Source organism: Typopeltis vanoorti, chromosome 25 (genome assembly GCF_054136105.1).
Source record: "Typopeltis vanoorti isolate ZY-2024b chromosome 25, IOZ_Tvanoo_1.0, whole genome shotgun sequence".
NCBI lineage: Eukaryota > Metazoa > Arthropoda > Arachnida > Uropygi > Thelyphonidae > Typopeltis > Typopeltis vanoorti.
Genome location: NC_143573.1, coordinates 50,379,195 through 50,401,127, shown reverse-complemented (window position 1 = coordinate 50,401,127; position 21,933 = coordinate 50,379,195). Strand labels below are relative to the sequence as shown.

Genomic DNA, 21,933 nt, shown 5'->3' with positions numbered 1-21,933 from the left:
ATACTCTGATATATCTTTCCAAACAATACTCGTTATTTTTCTGGCCAAAGCTCAGTATATTTCATAACTCCTCTCACTCTTATTTTCATGATATTCTTTTCCACATCATCATCATCTTCTTATGGATCTCTTGCTTAATAAGGTTGCGCATTCATTTCACTCCCAACCCATTTATTCTTCGAACAGTAGGAATACATTCAGATTCTGCCTCATTTAAGCACTTTTTCAAAGATTCCCATGCACGGCTGACAATCAGTTTTTAACAGATTTATAGCAAAATCAAAACCAAGTGTTTCATTCTATCCACCTCTACTTTACTCCATAATGCCTCAAAATCGTTGCTACTATTTAGACATTGCTTTTGCTAGATAGTTCTTGAACAGCCACTCAACACCACTGATTTTGATTCCACCCAATTCCTCATTTCATGATACATCTGCAAGCTGTTTCCTGAGCTTTTCATAATCACCAGTCTTGTAGTTACACATATATCTTTTCCTCTCAGAAGTCCTCATATAGCTGGCAACCATCCTGGTTATCAGAAGAATAATGACATCCTCTGATGAGATAATCAAATCTAAGCCCTTGATCCTCACATGTCCTTTGTTATACGTAGGCTGTTCAATAAGTTATAAGACTATATTTATACAGAAAATAGATTACCTTTAATCGTCATCATTTACATGGTTTTTTTTGAAATAACTACCGTGAGACGCAATGCATTTGTCCCAACGTTGCGTCCACTTCTTAAACACATGTGAAAGTCCTCTTTTTGAGAGTTCTTTCAAAACCGCCTCCGCAGCTTTTACACATGCTTTGTTGCTTTTGAAATGGCGGCCTCTTAGTGGTTTCTTGAGCTGAGGAAACAGCCAGAAATCGCACGGTGCGAGATCAGGACTGTATGGAGGGTGTGGTAGGATATCTATGTTGTTCTTCTGCAAAACGTCCACTACCCAACCAGCAATATGTGGCCTTGCATTATCGTGGTGCAATAAGAAGCCATTCTTCAGCAATGGACGCTTCCTTTTGACATGCTGTACCATTGTCCGTAAAACATCCGCATAGTATGAGCCGTTTACAGTATTCCCGGGTTCTACAGCGTGTTGATAAACAATGCCTTCATAGTCAAAAAAACATTATGGTCATAACTTGACCAGCCGATTTTACAGTTTTTGCTTTCTTGGGGATAGGCGAAGATGGATGCTTCCATTCACTGCTTTGTTGTTTCATTGTAGGGTCATAGTGATACAACCAAGCTTCATCTGCTGTAATGATGCATTTTAAGAAGTTGTCGCCTTCTTGTTCCAGTCTTTCTTTCCATTCTGTGCACACATCCACTCGATGCGGCATTTGCTCCGGTGTCAAGAGTTTGGGAATCCATCGGGCGCAAACACGTTTCAGTCCCAAATGTTCAGCCATGAATGAGTGAACACTTCCTACAGAAATATTCAGGACAACATGCAGCTGGCATACTGTAATTCTGCGATCCTCCTTGATGATAATCGCTGCTGTGTTGATCATTGTCTCTGTGATGGACGTTGAATGTCTTCCCTGACGTTCAAGATCTTCCACATTTTGCCTTCCTTCCTTAAAAGTTTTAAGCCAGCGAAAAACACTTGCCCTCGAACATTGCTTCATCGTGGAAAGCTTTGTGTATCATGTTAAAAGTGTCCGATGCCGATTTTTGCAAACGCACACAAAATTTAATCGCATAACGCTGTTCCAAGGATGCTTCCATTTCGACGACTGGTCGCGGCTCGTAGGTGCGCCGAAACAAGCTTGCGTTTACTCACGTGACACTCTGGCACATCAGCCCGTATACGCCATCTATCAACCTCTTTTGTTAATACAGACAGCAACATTTCTTTATTCCACAGAAATTAATATTGTGATGAGTGGTTTCGCGACAGTAAAATTAGTCTTATTACTTATTGAACAGCCCTCGTATATTGCCTAGGGTAGTTGTCCCTCAAAAACTCAAGAAATTCATTTTCTTTACTTTTTGATTGGGATGACAAGATAGCATTCCACCAATGCTATCTTGTCATCCCAATCTATATTACCACAATTTAAATCACCTATAATGATCCAAATATCCTCCAAATTCCAGATCTATAGTACTATCAAACCCAAGTATTCCATTCTATCCACCTCTACTTCACTCCATAATGCCTCAAAATCACTACTACTATTTCTACCTTGCATGGGAACAACTTTTCTATAAACAAAATCATTCCACCACTTTTTTTTTTTTGCCTTTTCTATCTTCACAAAAACATCATGCCATCTATTTGAGCCATGATGTCACTTATCCAACTCATTTATTCTAACAATTTTGAATGAAGGAACTCAATCAATGCAACAATTTTGTTACCTTATTCCTGATTCTTCTAGCATATGTATACAAACATAATGGTTCATTTCTGAGTCTATAAAAAGCTCCACTGATACCACTTCTTAAATGTGACTCCTCCATGCATTCCCATAGTCATTTCTTGTTCATTACCCATCTCAGAACCCTCTCAAGATCCAAATTCTCCTCCCACCTTCCATGCTGTGCCATTTCATTCTTGTCTACTCAGTATTAATTTTCTCTTCAAGCATCAGCCTTTCTCACGCTGTGTGCTCTCCATTCACTCTGACTCCCATAGTTTCCCTGCTATCTTGCACTCCTGTTCTCTAATTCTTCTCAATTGTGCTATTTACTTCTCAGTTCATAAGTACTCCTTCAATCTCGCCTTCTTTACTCTTCTGCTCTTCTACATATTATTTCCTTGCTCAGATCCTTTCCTTGCTCTGTATAGTCCTTATATTCTACAATTCTCTTCATTTTCATATACACTTTATCTCTTGCCTCATCTTCATCAACCTGCTTTCAAATTTTGCATCACTTTTTCCCTATCATTCACTTTCACTATCTTACCATGCGTTATTTTATCGTTAATTTCACTCTAAAATAATACACAGCCTAAAAAATTTAACCAAATACTGTGTACCAATCAACTATCACACACAGCAACTATCTAAAATCTAAACCCTCAATCTAAAACTATATAATATATTCAAACAATAAATATAAAACTAACTTATTTTGCTGCAGCACTTACAATGGAATCTGTTTAAGCTGACTGATTAAATTCACTTTTTTTTTTCCCCAACATGACACTTTTGTCCTAATAGGAATACAATGCATTTTCCAATTTATACCACCCTTCCTGTTATGTTGGTGGCTTTTATTTAACTCTTAACTTGCATACCACTAGTATGAAATGGGTTCCTACTTACCAATGAGAATTAACAGTCCAAAAAAAAAGGTACAGTCTGGTAATGATACATGAAAAATTAACTTTTAGGCAATATAAGTATTTTAGAAATCATTGGTTGCACAGCTAACACATCTTTTTTTTACATTGCAGTTTAAAGTAAAAAATTATGTATAGTGATTTGATCTCATCATTTTGGAAATTGTGAAAAATAAAATAAAATAAAACATCATCTTAGACTGCCTATGTCAAAAATTGACAGTGAAAGGCAAAAAACTTAAAAGGCTCAGTTAAATGCCTATAAATCAAAGAAGATTTATAGACTATGTGCACAAATTTCCAGCCTTGGACTCAATGTGTGCAGTAGCTTGTGATAACAAGTGAAAGTCACAGGGCACAAACTCTTAATTTGGTATAACAAGACCAAAAGATCTTGTACATTGCATGCTAATTATTTCTATAACAGCAAACAAAATGTTTACTCCTTCAGCTACTTAAATACTACATACACGTGCAGTTTATAAACAAATTATGTCACATTTATCCAGCCACTCAAATTTAAATGAATTTGCAGTTATTTTTCTCTTTAATTTCAACAGTGACATTTTGAGGGTTTAACGAACTAAAATTACTAATGTAACATTTCTCATATTGATGTTGCCTTTTTTTTTTCATCTGGCTTATCATCATCATCATCAAATTCTTGACATGTACCCTCAAAAAGTGCACAGGATATGATAGTACTACATGAAAAACTTACAGCATTTAGCTATAACCTATCTAGCTATAACATTTAGCTGTAACCTATAAAATTATGAGCACTAAATTAATTCACTTAAATCCATGTAGCTGCAAAATCCATCACTGTTTGCACGAGTTCAAGTGAGTGTACTGTCTAGACAGAGACACTTGAAACAAATATTCTTGTGCAACTTGCTGATGTCAGAGTCAGTTTGCCCACACAGAACAAACTAAAAGTGACTAATTACAGTGTATTGAGTTGGAATGATGTAGAGTAATATTGGAGTGGAAACATTGGAGAAATTACTAAAAATAAGTCACAAGTATAATTTATCACATAATTCGTTTTTATAACTAGTGTCCTAGTGTGCTATGCGCTAGTGTCCTTGGTAAATGTGGCGGTCGAGTTTAGCTAGTCTAGAAAACGTGTTTTTAAAGTTAAATATAGTGTGGCTTTTTGTCACAAATTGTGCTAAAATTGTGCATCGGTTAGAAACAAGTGTCCTTCAGTGGTATTATTGTTTAGAACTGTGGTGTATATATTGTGTTTTCACTGCCGTTTGTATCACTATATCAACGTGTAAAGATGGCGTCCAACAAGAAACGTACGTCAGCGGCACGCAGGACTTCTACTACTACACGAAAGGCTGGCTCAGCGTTAGATTTTTCGCAATGGATGCGTTGCGGAAACTGCTACATGTATGCACCGAAAAATGTGAAGGATCTGTGGTCGGTCTGGCAAAATGAAAAGAAAGAAAATGTCGACGTATGTGAGAAGTGTCGGGATAGGCTGGAGCGTTTAGGAATGGAAGCTGACATCGGGACCGTAGCGGAAGAACTTCGGCGGGAGTTTATGAAAATGAAAAATGACCTTCATCTTCTTCATGAGGAAGTGGAAGTGATCGGTAAGGAGATACTGGAAGTTAAAGCTGAGTTTAATGTGTTAAACAGAGAAATTAGGACTATAGAGATTACTTTAGCTGAAGTAACTAGAACAGGATTACATATGGGTGAGTCTTTGGTGAATGATTCAGTAATAAATAGTATGGGAGTGATTGGGAGTCAACATAATAAAACCACAAGTAGCCAAGAAGAAATGAGATGTAGTGAGAGTGGGGGGGTAAGTAATAGAGAGTTGAGTAATGAAGCTGGGAGAGTCATGCTGAATAGTGTAGAGAATGAGTCCATGAGTGTGAACTTGAATGAAGTTAATAGTGGTAAAATATATGGTGATTCCATGATTAAGGGTATGGAGAGTGGTATGCATGAGGAGTGCTTGGCTGATGGTACAATAGAAAGAGTGGCTTTAGCAATAAAGAGAGGGCATGAAACAGACAAGATGATAGTTATGGTGGGTACGAATGACCTGAGAGGTAGTATAAATCGGGTAGGAAAAGATTTAAGAACATTATTAGATATTGTGAAGAGGAAAAGTGTCAATGGGAGAATAGTGTGTGTGCTGCCTCGTTTTGACAATTACGAGTTAAGTAGACGAGCAATGATAATGAATGATATGATTGCAAGAATGTGCAGAAAAAGAGGTCTGGAGTTTGTTGATGTTTGGAGTGTGTTTGAAGGAAAAAGGCAGTTGTATGCTAGAGATGGACTGCATCTTAACATGGAAGGACATAAGAGATTGAAGAAGTTATTGTTTTCTGAACAGGTTGAAGTTATTGGGCAGGGAAACTAATATTGAAAAGGTTGAGTGTAAGAGAGAGAAACTTTAGCACTGATTGTGTATTTATTGATCCTTATAGGCAGAATAAATTGCAGAAGAGAGGGGAAAAAAATCGGCATAGGACTACGGTAGTTAGTGACTTATATATCAGTTCTAAAGCCGGTACAAGATCTAGAGGGAATCTGCAATTTTTGTATACCAATGCTAGAAGCATTAGAAATAAGAGAGAAGAATTTTTGGCATTAGTCAGTGAAATCTCACCAAAAGTTGTAGGCATTAGTGAAACTTGGCTGTCAGCAGAAGATGTGGTCACTGGAATTGAATGTGATGGGTACAGTATTTTCAGGGAGGATAGAGAAGATAGAACAGGAGGAGGAGTACTGTTGATGATAGCTGATGTGTTGCAGCCAAAGAAAGTAGTATATCATGATGATAGACATGTGAATGAGAGTTCATTTGAGGCAGTCTGGTGCGAAATAGTGACCAACGCAACCAAATATACAGTTGGATGCTGCTATAGGCCAGGGAGTACAGGGGGAGATATTGAATTCATGCATCAGCAACTTAGTGCAATGAGTGAAGGCTTAGTGATTATTATGGGGGATTTTAATTATGGTGATATCAATTGGAAGGAGGAAATATCACGTAGCAAAAAGGAAATGGAGTTCATACATCTGCTACGAGATAATTACTTGAAACAGCACGTAACTGAAGGGACACGTGGTGTGAGAGTGTTGGACCTGGTTATTGGTTCAGAGGTTATATGCTTAAGTAAGGTGACCTCGTTACCTCCAGTTGGTGAAAGCGATCATGTGGTATTGACTTGGGAGGTTGCAAAATCTGTGGATTTTTCTATTAAGAAGGGGTATGTACGAAACTACAGGTTAGGCAATTATAACAAGCTTCGGAGTGAGCTTGCAGCCATCCCATGGCAGAACATATTGCAAGGGAAAGATGTTAGCAGTGCTTGGGATAAAATCAGCGGGGATCTGAGGAAAGCAATATCAGATTGTGTCCCCATGGTCAGGAGGTCAAACAAGGCAGGCATTAGATGGATGAGCAGTAGTATCAAGCTTGAACTACAAAAAAAGAAAATGTTATGGAGAATTTACAAGGAGAAGGGCGATCAGGACACCCATGAGCAGTACAAGGCTCAAGCTAGGAAGGTTACCAGCATAGTAAGAAAAGCTAAATCAGATTATGAGAAGACCTTAGCCAAAGAGATCAAGGGTAATCCCAAAGAGTTCTTCCGCTATGTGGCAAGTAAGAGGAAGAATGACTTCGGAAGGATAACCTTAGTGGGTGCTGATGGTATTGAGGTGACAAAATCAGATGTAATAGTCGAGTTACTGAGTGATCACTTCTCAAAAGTCTATCACCCAAGTGAGGATATCTCTATACCTATAGCAATACCTAATGTGAGAATTGAAGCTAAAGAATCAGAGGTATTAAATATATTGCGAAACTTAAATGCAAACACTGCGGTAGGCTTAGATGGAATATCAGCTCGGGTGTTGCGTGAATGTGCAAATGAATTGTCAACCCCTCTTACCTGGATATTTAATTTAAGTTTGAACTCTGGTATGGTCCCTAGGGAGTGGAAGTTAGGCAAAGTGGTTCCTTTACATAAGGGTGGCTCTAAAACTGCAGTATTGAATTACAGACCAATCACCATCTCAGGAGTAGTGGTAAAAGTATTGGAAAAGTTGGTTAAAGACAAAATTCAAGAATGGGTGGATCAGGATATGATACTCTATAGAGGCCAACATGGTTTTGTTAAAGGTAGATCCTGCCTTAGCAATCTATTAACTATCCATAATAGAATAACATCAGAGTTGGACAAAGGAACTGGCTACACAGTGGTACTTCTGGATTTTGCTAAGGCTTTTGACAGGATACCCCATAGAACACTGTTACGCAAATTGGAGCAGATGGGAATGGATATTAAATTGGTGATATGGATAGGAGAATGGCTCAGGGAGAGATACCATAAGGTGGTGTATGGAGGAGCCGAGTCCAGAATGAGGCAGGTGACCAGTGGTGTGCCTCAGGGCTCTGTGCTTGGGCCAATGTTGTTTAATTTGTATATAAATGATATAGGAAACGGCTTAAAGGGAGATATTCAGTTGTTTGCTGATGATGCAAAGTTGTGTAGTGCAATAAAAAATCAAGCTGATGTTGAAAGTTTGCAGGAGGATTTAAATAAGCTGGTAAAATGGGCAAAAGAAAATGGATGTCAGTTCAATGTGGAAAAGTGTAAAGTCTTGCATTTTGGGATTAAAAGATTACCAGCTGTGTACTACATCGATGGAAAGGTACTCCAAGAGATTGATGAGGCTAGGGACTTAGGGGTATTGGTAGATAAGGAGATGAAGTTCAGAGGACACATTGCTAAGGTGTCCAAGATTGCACATAGGATTACTTGGTTGTTGAGGAACACACTGACATCCAGAGATAAAGAGGTTATTATTCCCCTTTATAAAGCATTGATACTTCCACATTTGGATTACTGTGCTCAGGTCTGGTCACCTGGATTCCTTGGAGATGAGGAGGCTGTGGAGAGGGTTCAGAGAAGAGTGACCAAGTTGGTGAGTGATATAAAAAATGCTCCCTACATTGATAGATTGAGAGCTTGTGGATTGCAGAGATTGGTTGATAGGCGAAGAAGAGGGGATATGATAGAAACATTCAAATTACTAAAAGGTTTTTATAGGATTGATGCAGGGGAAATGTTTCAGCTGTGTGATAGTGATGGAAGAACAAGAGGTCATCTCTGGAAATTAAAGAAGAGTGTGGTTAACAAAGGTGTCAGAACAAGGTTTTTTGCCTGGAGGGTGGTGAATGAGTGGAATTCATTGCCTGACTTTGTTGTGAGCTCTTCATCTGTAAATGAATTCAAGAAGAGATATGACAGATATTGTTTTGCTAGCTTGGGTCTCCCGCGATGAGTCTACTGACTCCATGGAGATACCCGTAATAATAATAATAGTAATAATAATAATTGGCTCGAAAATTATTAACTGTGAATTAGAAATTCTAAAAGCAAAAATTTTGTGTGCACAGTTACTAGATGTGTATTCTCCCTTTTTGATCCCTGTGAGCATGCACAAGTGCACGGCTTAGAGGAAACATTGGCCCTAAACAGTATAAGACTATTTCGTCACAATCATTCTGAAATTGACATAATAACTCAGTGCTTAACTCATCAGAACAAAAGTTGACTTTAATTGCTCCTGGCATATTCATTAGGTGCAAAAATGCAGAGTAAAAAACCTACATAAATTGTTAGTTTTGACACCAGCAGTCTACTCTCCCCCCCCCCCCCCGAAAAGTCACAATTCATTGATAGCTTGGGTTCACTGTCAATGAAAGCGTGAATGATGGAGACTGGATGCCTATCTGTCTTCAATAGTTTAGGATGAAGGAACTCTGCAAGTGCCCTTTGTGGAGTAAAAGGTATTAGTTTTATTTTAGCCCTATTTTTAGTTCTCAAATGCATTTCAACTCTTTCTGTATATTCACCATACAAATTCAAAATTACTTCCAAGCAAACCACTGATATCCTACACAGACTGCAAAATTTGCATACTGCACATACACATTCTTTTATTTTCCTGAAATGTGGGAGAATCCCATGACTTGGCAGAAGATAGCATGAAAAATTACACAAATACTATATAATAAATTTAGTTTAATCCTTTATCCAAGTGTGAGCAAACAAAGTTTGCGCCTAAAAATATCTTCAGGACTGAGGAAAGGTAGTGCAACACCAGGCAACTCGGAGCAAAGATGGACCAAGCTATTATAGTCTAACCAAGTGCAAAATAAACTTCCAACATCTTTCTCTAAATCCAGAGTAATTTAATAATAAGGTGGCCAACTCCTATAGGTAAAGATGACCTCTCCATTGCTTCTGCCTTGGTATCTCCACCTCTGGGCCTGGCTCCGACTGACAAGACCTCAATAAAGGTTGAAACTGGTCTGGACAGTGGCCCTTCCCTTAATGCATAGCAGTATATATGTCTGCAAGGAGATGTGCTTTGCATTATTGGAGATACTGAGACAAATAGTGATGAGAGCTTGGTCCACGTTTGCTACGAGTTGCCTGGTGTTGCACTACCTTTCCTCAGTCCTGAAGATATTTTCAGGTGCAAACTTTGTTTGCTCACACTTGGATAAAGGACTAAACTAAATTTATTATAGTCTAACCAAGTGCAAAATAAACTTTCAAATACTATATAATAAATTCATTTTTCTCATAACAGAAAAAACATTACCCTAGTAAATTACATATAAACATTATCTATAATAAAAATATATATTCAGCATTCTGTTATACAGTGTGCTATTTCCTGACAACTAATAACAATGTCACATATTTATTTGCTTTAATGATGGAATTGTGGCCAACAATGCAACCTGAGTGAAAAATGGAATGAAATGAAAAAAAATCTATCACCACAAAGCATTACAATAATAGCATATACAAAATCAATTCAACTAAATATACATTTCTAACATACCATGCATTGTATCATAGACAGGAAACCATCCAGAAATTAAAGATCCTGCTTCCTTACCCAAGAGTGGATTCAGATCGATATATACCTTTCCTATAGCATCATTTGCACTGTATGTATCATAATCCATTATCCTATAAATTTAAAAAAAATGTACTTTCATCACATGTTAATTACAGAAGAAATGTCAAATAAACAAGTCACTATGATTATGTATAGACTTTGCACAACCGAAGTGACTGCTATAACATATGTGGCTGACAGTTTGCAGTCACAATCTGCAAACTTCCCAAATAGTCAAACAGCTAATATTGATATTCTATCATCAACAACTTGCAGGTTCAAATCCTAATAAGGCATAACTATCCATGTGTCTTTATATGAGAAATGAATTTCATGGCCCATCACGACTACTATTCTTCTTACTGAAGAACTAAAATGGCTAAAAAAAAAAAAAAAAACTACAATGGTTGCAAGAGTAGGGTTCTTGATTCTCAGATAGTAATTATTTCGGAAGATTTATTACATAGACTACTATGCACATGGGTCAGAGAAGGAAAACAGCAAATGGTACACACATAAGCAGCAGCCAGTTCATTAGGCACACATGCATCAAAATAGCTGTCACCCATTTATTCTAGAACACCAATCTGACAGTATTCCAGAAGCATGAGAGTAACTTCTATGCTTTACTGTCTTGAGTAAGGCCTACCTACCTATTTGCTATTAGGTAGGTAGGCCTTACTCAACCATAGCAGTTAAAGAAACTTTATAGGATGGATATATGATGGCAGAAAGAAAGAAGAAGGAGTCATTCCTCTGGAAGCAGAACAAGAAATATTCAGTTAGAACATTTTTCTTATGAAAAGGGGGTGAGTGAAGTATACAGTAGGAAGATGTTGGGTTCAACAGCAAATAAATTTAAGTAGCAGTAAGAGAGCATTATTATGGCAAGTATGAGCATAAATGCAGTGATCCAATTATAATCAGATTAAATGTTGCTAGAGGGCCTCAACATATTTGGTCATTAGAAGAGAGCTCAAAAAAAAAAGATAAGTACTACTTTGCATAATAATAATTGGTGATACTGCTTCCATTTTTACATTCTTGCCTTGAAGATACAAAATGGCAGCACAAATGCCATTTTGTACCACTCAACAAGAACATCAAATGCTATTAACAATGTACACTTTTCAAAAATGGTTCGATGTGGTGAGTGTAATGTATGCATGGCCAAACAATCTATATAATTTATAGATCTAGGGAATAGTAATGGCATTACTGTTCCCTAAATCTAGGTACGGAAAAAAATAGCGAGAACTTTAAAGAAATATAATTTCTGCACAGTTTTTTATTACTCATTTGAAGCTGGTTTCCCTTCTCTGCTCTCCTAAGGTTCCACTTTCTCAACTCTCTGTTGACAAAGTTCTTGTCAACACAAAAATTATGATATTATGATAAAAATGGGATATCTGCTACCATTCACCTAGATGAACACAAAAAGTACATCCGCCAAACAACTATAATCAGTCAGATTTGGCTGACCATGCTTTGAAATAGTATCAGATAGATAAAACTATTATACTTCACAGCAAATACCAACTTGAAAGACTTTTTAGAATCAGCAACAGATTTAAAAACCCAGCCTAATCTTAATTGAATATGGTTGTATTAAACTTGCCAAGATTTGGAAAACTTTAATCCTTAGGTCTCCCCAACAGAACCCACAGAGGATGCCTCTCATAGGACTTTATGCTTTAAATAGTCTAATTTCTTCCACTCATTGTTTTGTGTTTGTTTTTATGTATTTTAATACAAATTAATATTATTATTATTATTCGTGACACCTCCAAGGAGTCTGAAAACTCATATTGTATTCCTGAAGATGTCTCTGTGACAGAAACAAAATATTGCAACGATAATAGCTGCTATTTAATGATTTCTCCTTCAGCTGTATTCATTCCATTAAATGTTAGTAGGAGTAAAAAAGTAAGTGATATGGAAGGAGTTTGAAGGAGCAAAAGTAAGTGATATGGAAGTGAATAAAAATAGGAATAAGGAAACAAAAGAAAGATATGGTACAACAAAATCGAACAGGTCTATGGTAGCAATAGAGGGTGAAATTGCCAGAATGCAAGTTTCGAGAAAAGAGTTGTTCATAATGAGAAATGAAATCAGGAATATACAAACCGATGTTAGATGTTCAGTGGAAACAAATGAAAGAGTGCAAAAGGATCGAATGAAAGCGGGGGGGATGTGACAAATGACATGAGAATAGCAACATATAGAGATTCCATTATTAGAGGTTTGGTTAATGATAGAGAGTATAACAACTGCTTTCTGGGAGGGAGAACGGACAACATAACTCATATGAGAGGGAAACAAGCAAGAGAGAGTGTGGGTTGTGGGAAAGCAGTGATAAATGTAGTTGAGCAAGGGCAGGTGTAGTGGGGAAATCACGACCAATAAATAGCAATAAATAGCGATACAGACCTAAAAGTGAATTGCTATGTTTAGTTACAAATGGCAGGGGCATCAACAATAATGAAAATGAAATTGTTTCATTGATTGTGCTTATTAACCTAAAAAGTGTTGAAATAACAACTGCTGATAGAAATAGAAAAACAATGTTTTTCATAAGGACAAGAAGGAAGGGAGAGAGTGCTATTGATAATAGCAGGAGAACTATATCCACATAAGGTAGACATGAAATAAGGGCAATGGTTTTGAGGCAGTGTAGTGGATGTTGACAGGAAGAGATATTTAGCTGGATGTTGCTATAGGCCAGGGAATGTGGATGGTGGTGGTTATGAAGATATGTATTATCAACTTGGGTTAGTGAACAAGAAGGGTGATTATAATGGGTGATTTTAATCATCATCAGCAAATTCTTCACATGTACCTCAAGGGGTGTACAGGATATGATAGTACTACATAAAAAAATTACATCATTACTAACATCCTATCTACAATTTTCATCCAAATCAATCTATTACTTGTCAAGACTCCAACATTATCACATCTTATATTTCTGTCATCTAAGGCACTTTTAATATATCAATCCACCTACATCTTGGTCTTTCTCTGGGTCATTTTCCTGTCAATCTGGCAGAGAATGCTTGCTTTGTTAATCTTTCCTATCCCATTCTGTTTAAGTGACAATACCACCTGAAGAAATTAAATTTAGTCAGGAAATCTTGCAAACTTGTACTGGATTTACTTAAAATTATAACATCATCTGCATAAAGTAAAGAGCTGAGATCAACATCTCCAATTTTGATATTAGGTTTAATACCGCTTTCCTTCATAATGTGATCCATATAGATAATAAATAACAGATGGGATAATGTACATCCTTGTCTGACACCAGATTTAACATTAAACCATCTTCCTGTACTTCCTTCAATTCTAACTGCTGACTTACAACTCAAATAATGACTAAGTATTGCTATACAACTAGCATTTTGAATAGCTTTTCTTCTGGCTCCTTGTCATATGCCTTTTCCAGATCTACAAAACTTAAATACAGATCTTTGTTATATTCCCATGATTTCTCAACTATTCATCGTAAAGTGAAAATCTAATTCTGACAGCCTCTATTTGGCCTGAATCCAGCTTGTTCTTCACCAAGCTTTTCTTCCACAATTCTTCTCAACCGTTTCTCAAGTATACTTGCATAGATCTTGCCAGGAACAATCAGTAGGGAAATACCTCTGTAATTCTCACATTCAGTTTTATTTCCCCTTTATATATATATATATATATATATATATATGGGTACTATGAGAGCTCTACTCAGATCATCTGGAATACATCCCTCTGTCCAGACTTCTGAAATATGCAGTGCAGCTGTCATAAGATTTTATACCTCTATACTTGAGTATTTCTGTTCAAATATAATCTACTCCAGCTACCTTTCCACATTTCATGCTTTTGATGGTTTTTTCAACTTTAAGTATGGATATGTATTCCTAAATGCATGCCAGTTGAGTGTTTTTTTTTAATCACTGTGCTGTCACTGATTGTTTAATTTAGCAATTTTTCAAAGTAATTATTTCATACATCAAGGATATCCTTTTTCTCCAGTTCTCATGTTACCTTTATCATCTCTAATTCCTTTTACAGCACTCTTTCCTCCATTTCTGAGCTTTCTCAACAGCCTCCAACATCTTGTCACCTTCCTGATATTTATTTTCTGTGATCCTACCAAAGTCGAATAAGTTAGCTTTCTTACATTTGTTTCTGTATTCTATAAGAGCACAAGCTGACTTATTCACCAGGAACTAATAATATGCTTTCTTCTTTTCCTTCACTGCCTCTTTAACTTCCTGTGTCTGCCATGGAGTTCTGATTTTTCTATTCTTGCAACCTCACCACATGCCTCTCTGGCTGAATCAATGAATGTTTTCTTTAGTGCTTGCCACTGAATCTCCAAAGTTGGTTCCTGTTCTCAAACTTTTCATTTTTTTTGTATGTTTGTGTATTTTAGTCTGCAGTTCAACATCTGAGAGCTGCTCAACTTTTATTTGCTTTAAAACTTTCTTATGTGTTCTTCTTTTCAATATGAAATTCAATTTTATCCTGCTCAAGACTAAATGGTGATCATTTCCAATTACAAATCTGTGTGCACTCTAGTGTCCTGCACCAGTGAGAAAACATCAATATCAACAATAACACAGTTAATGAGACTTTTCTTATTCCTTGCATTTTCTCACCATGTGAATTTGTGCGCATTTTTATGTTGGAACATTGTGATAGTAATAACTGGTCCTTGTCCTGAGCAGAAATCCAAGCGTTATTTACCATTATTATTAGTTGTGCTCTTTTCTCCAAATTTTCCCAAAATACTTCTGTGTCTGACAATGATTTCCTACTCTGCTATTTAGATCCCCAACAAGGACTGACTTTTCATTTTTCATTGTGTCAGTTGCTATTTCTAAAGACTCAAACGATTCCTCCACTTCTACCTTAGTAGAACTTTCTGGGGACCATGGGCACAAATAAGTCACATTGTCCAGTTAACCATTCTAATATTTGCCCACATCACTCTACTTGATACTGCCTGCCATTCATGAATATTATCCTTGTATTTAGTGTTGAATACTATAGCTACTCCTTTTCCCTGATTGTTATTGTCTGAATATAACATTTTGTATTTATTGCTTAGAAAGATCTCACCAGTTTATGTCTTTTTTGTTTCAGTCACCTGTATTATGTAGATCTGGTATATATCCAATTCCTCAGCCAGCAACATTTCTTTGCCATTCAGGCTTCTTATGTTGATAGTACTGATCTTGAACTCCGGTGATGTTGAGTTGAGACGTGTTTCAGGTTTTGTTCCAGTAGTTGACTTTTCACTATTTGCCCTGATTCCCTGGCAAAAATAATGGGGACCTTGTTTAACCAAGGAACGCCCCGAGTCGGCAAGAAATTCTGTAATGTTGTACCATCATTTTACATTGTGGTATAAGCCAATACAATTTGGTTGTCTAGATCCCAAATTGCCAGCCTATCCTTGTTTATTCAGTATCCAATAGATACCTAACAGGGTGTATCACGAGAAGGTGAGGATTGGAGATTAGGTCAGAAGTCCTGATCAGTTCTCTGCATTTGTTTAAAGGCTATGTGGAGGTCTTCTCTCAGTTATACTGCTTTGATCCTAATTATGGCAATATAGACTGGAATGAAGAGATTGCATTTGGGAATAAGGACAATGAATTTCTTTTGTTCCTGAGAGACAAATATCTTAGGCAGTATATAAAGGAGGATGCAAGGATCGATCTGATTATCTCATCAGAAGATGAAATTGTGAGTAGGGCTTCGCACTTCCCTCCACTTGCTCAGAATGATTATGAAGTGATCACCTGGGTTGTGGCTAGTCATGTGAAGACTTCTGTGAGAAAACGACATATGTGGAATTACAAAGCTAGTAATATGAAAAGCTTAGGAGACAGCTTTGAGCTATATCATGGAGTGAGGAGCTGAGTAGAAAAGAAATAAATGCTGCTTGTGAATTGCCAAAGATGATAGAACTGATTATTACAATTATTCATCTGTACAAAGAGTATAATGTCTAGGAGTGATTCAGTTGGTAAGGACAGCAAAAGTGCAGTAATAGCAGAAATTAGCAAATCAGATCAAGATAAAAACCTCGTGAGTTTTTTCGATATGTCGCAAGTAGAAAGAAAAATGGTTATGGTAAGATGCTGTTAATGGTGTTAAAGGATTTTATCCTCACTGTGAAATAAGAAACTCAAGTGTAGAGAATGAAATCAGAGAAGTCTTACTAAATGAGCAAGCACCAACAAAACCGAACCGAAACAAAACCGAAAATCTAGCCCTTAAATCCTTAAAAAATAACCAAGACATTATAATCACGAAAGCAGATAAAGGCAATGCCACTGTCCTTTTAGACCATACAACATACATTGAAAAAATGAACCATTTAATATCGGACCACAACACCTACCAAATGGTAAGCTACAATTCCACAGAACGTAACAAAAAGAAAACAACTGAATTAATCAAATCTGTCCACACATGGGCCGTAGAAACAACAAAAAAATTAATACCTCAGTATGCCCGTGCACCCAGAATTTATGGCCTGCCAAAAATACACAAACCAGGCACACCACTTCATCCAATTGTTGAAGGAAGTGACAGCCCAAATGATCATTTAGCCAAAAAATTAGCTGCCACACTCAAGGAATTGGTAGGTCAGTCCCCTTCCTACATAAAAAATACACAATATTTCATTAATAAAATTAAAAACATTACACTCAATGACCAAGATTTATTAGTCAGCTTTGACATAACTTCCCTTTTCATCAATGTCCCAATCAATGACATGATCTTGCTCCTACAGAACATATTTCCACATGACATCACGGCCCTCTTTGCCCACATACTCCGCTCCGGATATTTCATGTGGCAAAACAATTTTTACCTTCAAAAAGAAGGTACAGCCATGGGCTCACCACTTTCTCCCCCAATAGCTAACTTTTATATGGAAGACTTTGAGCAACATGCTCTAGAGACAGCATGTCTAAAGCCCAAAATTTGGATCAGATACGTCACCGATATTTTCGCCATTTGGCCCCCACGCTGCAAAGCTCTAAATACATTCCTTAGCCACCTAAACAAACAACACAAACGTATCCAATTCACCATTGAAATGGAAAAAAACAACTCTCTTCCTTTCCTAGACACGCTTGTCACACGTCTTCCTTCTGGCTGTCTCTCCTTCTCAGTTTACCGCAAACCTACACACACACAGGCCAATACATACGCAAAAATTCTTACCACCACCCAACACAAAAACTAGGTGTCATAAGCACCCTTAAACACAGAGCCCTAACTATTTGTTCTAATGAACAGGCTCTAAACCAGGAATACATCAACCAAACATTTATCAAAAATGGATACAGTAAAAAAACTATTCACAAGGTCCTCCATAAAGATACCAGTAAGAACAAAAAAGATTTCAAGAATGCTATTGCCATTCCTTATGTTAGAGGCATTTCTGAAAAAATAGACAGAACACTTTGCAAATACAACATTAAAACCACCTTTAAACCCCCAAATAAGTTAAGACACCTACTCAGTTCTTCTAAAGATCCTCTTCCACACCTAGCCCACCCAGGGGTATACAAAATACAATGCACATGCAACATACCATACATAGGGGAAACAGGGCGAACTATCCCAATCAGACAAGATGAACACAAACGACACATTAAATACCTCCATTTTGGTAAAACCGGCCATTCTAACCACGCACTCCAAACATACCACAGAATTTATTGGAAAAATACCAAGTCCCTACACCGCACCAAAACCTGGTTTGAGAGAAAATTTAAAGAGTTATGTGAAATGCTCAAACACAACTGAAATCTCAACAAAAATGATGGCCTAACCATTTCAAGAATGTGGAGGAGCCATCTACAACCTGTATAACAACCTAAACTAGCCATAGAAAAATCCCACTACAAGAAGACAACCTGGTGAAGTGTTTGTAACATTCAACAGCAACTGAAAGAAATCATATTATAACAATCAGAACTATCCAGAAGAATATTAATACATGAGGACTTTAGCAGTTTATTGTAGTTGTATTTATTTATTTATTTATTTATTTATTTTTTTTTTTTTATCACTAGAGGTCAGGCTAGGGAAAAGGATTAACTAACTACATAGATTTAGTTTACTGGTATACAGGGCATGAGCATGTAGCTTGGTTCCGTATACACTTGTATTCTTCCGATGATGACCTCGATACAGGGGTCGAAACGTCAAGTTTTATTTTATTAGTAATTAATAAAATAATCTGTTCAACACGTGTGTTTTTGTGTCCCTAAGTTTACAAATATGAGAGCAAGCAAAGAGATATACAAGGAGTTAAGTAAGCTAGGTATCAATAAGACAATAGGACTTAATAACATATTACTTGATGACACGCCTTAAGGGAATGTCCCAGGGAATAGCAGCACCCTTACCCTACCTGTTTAACAAATCGTGCAACAACACAAGTCCCAAAGGAAGGTAAAATTGTTCCACTTTACAATTGTTCTAGAGTTGTAGTTCAGGTATTGGAGGTTGTTGAGAGAGGATGATACAAAATTGGGTTGACAGAAATTCTCTGTGCTTTTCAGCATGGGTTTGTTAAAGGGAAGTCATGTTTTACCTACTTCCATATGTACTATAACAAGGTGATGAATGTATTGGAAAAGGGAGATTCATATACAATGGTATACTTAGATTTTGAAATTGATAGCTTGCCACACTACAAGTTGGTAACTGAACTGAAGCAGATGGGGCTGGATGAAAGATTAAAGAGTTGGATAGGCAACTGGTTCTAGGTTTCAACATATCAATAGGTATCAGCAAGTTGCATATGGGATGCAATTTAAAGAGGAGGAATGCCACTAGTGGTATGCCACATGAGTCTGTTTTGGGACCATTGTTATTTAAATCAAAGAAGCAAAAAAATTATATTCTTCTTTAATCTTTATCCAAGTGTAAGCAAAGAAAGTTTGTGTGCAAAATATCTTCACGACTAGGCTACTTGTATATAGAGAATAGTGACTACATTAATTGTCTTAGTATCTCATAATTCAAAGTACACATCCTTTTGGATGTACACTTTGAATTATGGGATACTATATAATGCTATACATATGGGATACTTATAATGCTATGCATTATAGGAAGGGCCACTAGCCAGACTGGTTTTGATCTTTATTGAAGTCTCATTAGAGGGAGCCAGACCAAGAAGAAATACCGAGGTTGAAGTAATGACAGAAGTCATATATTTCCCAAATACCAGTAGTGAAAATGAACATGTGCTTTGCATCATGTGATACTAATGCAATTAATGTGAAGTCACTAGCCTCAGTATACTAGTAGCTTAGTCATGATGATATGCAAACTTTGTTTGCTTCGCTTGAAGGATTAAACAAGAATATAATTTTGTGGTATCTTTAATTTATAAACAAGTGAAAAAACTTTCAACAACTGACTCTAATGCACAGTATTTTAATAATAAGGTGTTACAACTTTTCACTACTTATACATTGATTTCTTTATCACTGAATGAGAGGTTTTGCTCTCTTAAGGTTTCTGCCTTGTCTCTGAAGAGAACCAACCAGCTCAAAACAGCTGTCAGAACAGTGAAACCTTACAAAATACACTAATACATAATGGGTGCTTGAACTACTTAAAAGAACATATGGGCGCTTTGGCAGCAGTCATGTTCTTTTAAGTAGTGGAAGCTAAGGCAACTCCGATTCTCGTACACTATCGGTCAAATTTTACAAAACTTTCATAATTTCCACAAACATTTGGTTTGAAATAATGCTGGATCTTTAATATCCACTTTTCTATGTAATAATAATCTGAAAGGAAATATTCAATTGTTTTCTGATGATTCAAAATTATGTAGAGTAATAGTTAATCAAGGCAATGTGGAGAGCTTGCAGGATGATTTAAATAGGCTATCAGTATGGGTAAAAGATAATAGAAGTCTAATGTGGAGAAATGTAAAGTTTTAGATTTTGGGATAAATCGATTACAAACTATATACCACATTGATGTACTCCAGGAAACAGATAAAGCTAGGGATTTAGGGGTGTTGGTGATGGTAGACAGAGTTTAGAGGACATATTGCTAAGGTAGCTTACAGGCTTATGTGGCTGTTGAAGAACACACTAAGAAGTAGAGATAAGGAAGTAGTTATTCCTCTTTATAAGACTTGATATGTCCACATCTGTAGTACAGTGCCCAGGTCTGATCTGGTCCAAGTTTTTCTTAGGGATGGAGAACTGGTGGATAGGATTCATATGCAACTGATCAAGATGGTGAGTGGTCTATGGAATGTTCCCTAAGAGGAGAGGATGAGGTTATATATATATATATATATATATATATATACACACACATACATACTAGGGGGGCTCCGCCCCCTTGTGCCTAACCCCCCGAGTTCTGGGCTGGTAAGCCGGTAAGACAAAAAATGTGACATAAAAACGTTTCAAATTTCGGCTTTACACACACTATTTAGCAATAATTGTCCAGACACGTTGTCCACAAAGTTTAGAGGACATATTGCTAAGGATGCTAAGGTAGCTTACAGGCTTATGTGGCTGTTGAAGAACACACTAAGTAGAGATAAGGAAGTAGTTATTCCTCTTTACAAGACTTGATATGTCCACATCTGTAGTAGAGTGCCCAGGTCTGATCTGGTCTGAGTTTTTCTTGGGGATGGGGAAGTGGTGCATAGGATTCATATGCAAGTGACCAAGATGGTGAGTGGTCTGTGGAATGTTCTCTAAGAGGAGAGGATGAGGTTATATATATATATACTGGAGGGGGGGATCCGCACCCCCCCTGAGTTCTGGGCTGGTAAGCTGGTAAGACAAAAAAATGACATAAAAATGTTTCAAATTTCGGCTTATCTTTTTATATATATAGAATAGATACATAGAACAGATATATATATATATATATATATATACACACACACACACACGCATACACACTATTTAGCATACTTGTCCAGACACTTTAGCAGTTATAACTGATACCAGCAGGAGAACCCTAATATCAGGTATGTCTACCTTTGGCTTTGATCACCTCCTGCACCCTTTGAGGAAAGCTTTCGATCAACGTGCAGCAGACATAAGGTGGAATTTATCTCCATTCCTATATCAAAGTAGCACTGAGTTCAGCAACAGATCGAAGACGTGCTGCTCTGGGTCTCACTTGCTGCTCCAATTCGTCTCACAGGTGTTCTATTGGGGACTCTGTGCAGGCCAGGGCAGTTGTTTAACATGCCATTTCATAACAGTTGCAGCACTGTGGCATGAAGCATTGTTGTCTTGATAGTAACACAGGTTTATTTCATAAAAACTCCACAGTGTAGGCAGCACCTACTTATCCAGAATATCAAGGTACTGAGCTGCCTTCATGGAACAATGGACAACGACCAGTCCTACTCCAAACAAGCTGAATGCACCCCACACCATTACTCCTCCACTACTAAACTTTACTGTGGGTACAACACACTGTGGTAAGACGCGTTGACCAAGCTGCCTCCACACCTTGCCATCAGACTACAAACAGATGAACCTTGATTCATCGCTCCAGAGTATTGTTTTCCACTGGTCAATTGTCCAGTTCACACGCTCTTTACACCAGGCAAGATGAGCCGCCTTGTTTGCTGTTGTGATGTTCA

General features: G+C 37.2%; 1 protein-coding gene across 3 annotated transcripts in view; it reads right to left on the bottom strand.

The window, feature by feature from the left end:
* The window catches only part of LOC150092739 (C2 domain-containing protein 5), a 615,319-nt gene that overhangs the window by 558,905 nt on the left and 34,481 nt on the right, over positions 1 to 21,933 (bottom strand). For 2 of the 3 annotated variants that reach the window (XM_090414825.1, XM_090414824.1), the window contains exon 5: positions 10,206 to 10,336. In XM_090414825.1, coding sequence (XP_090270951.1) covers positions 10,206 to 10,336 — 131 coding nt within the window. The remainder of the gene's footprint in view (positions 1 to 10,205; positions 10,337 to 21,933) is intronic. The other variant, XM_090414826.1, reaches the window with a different exon arrangement.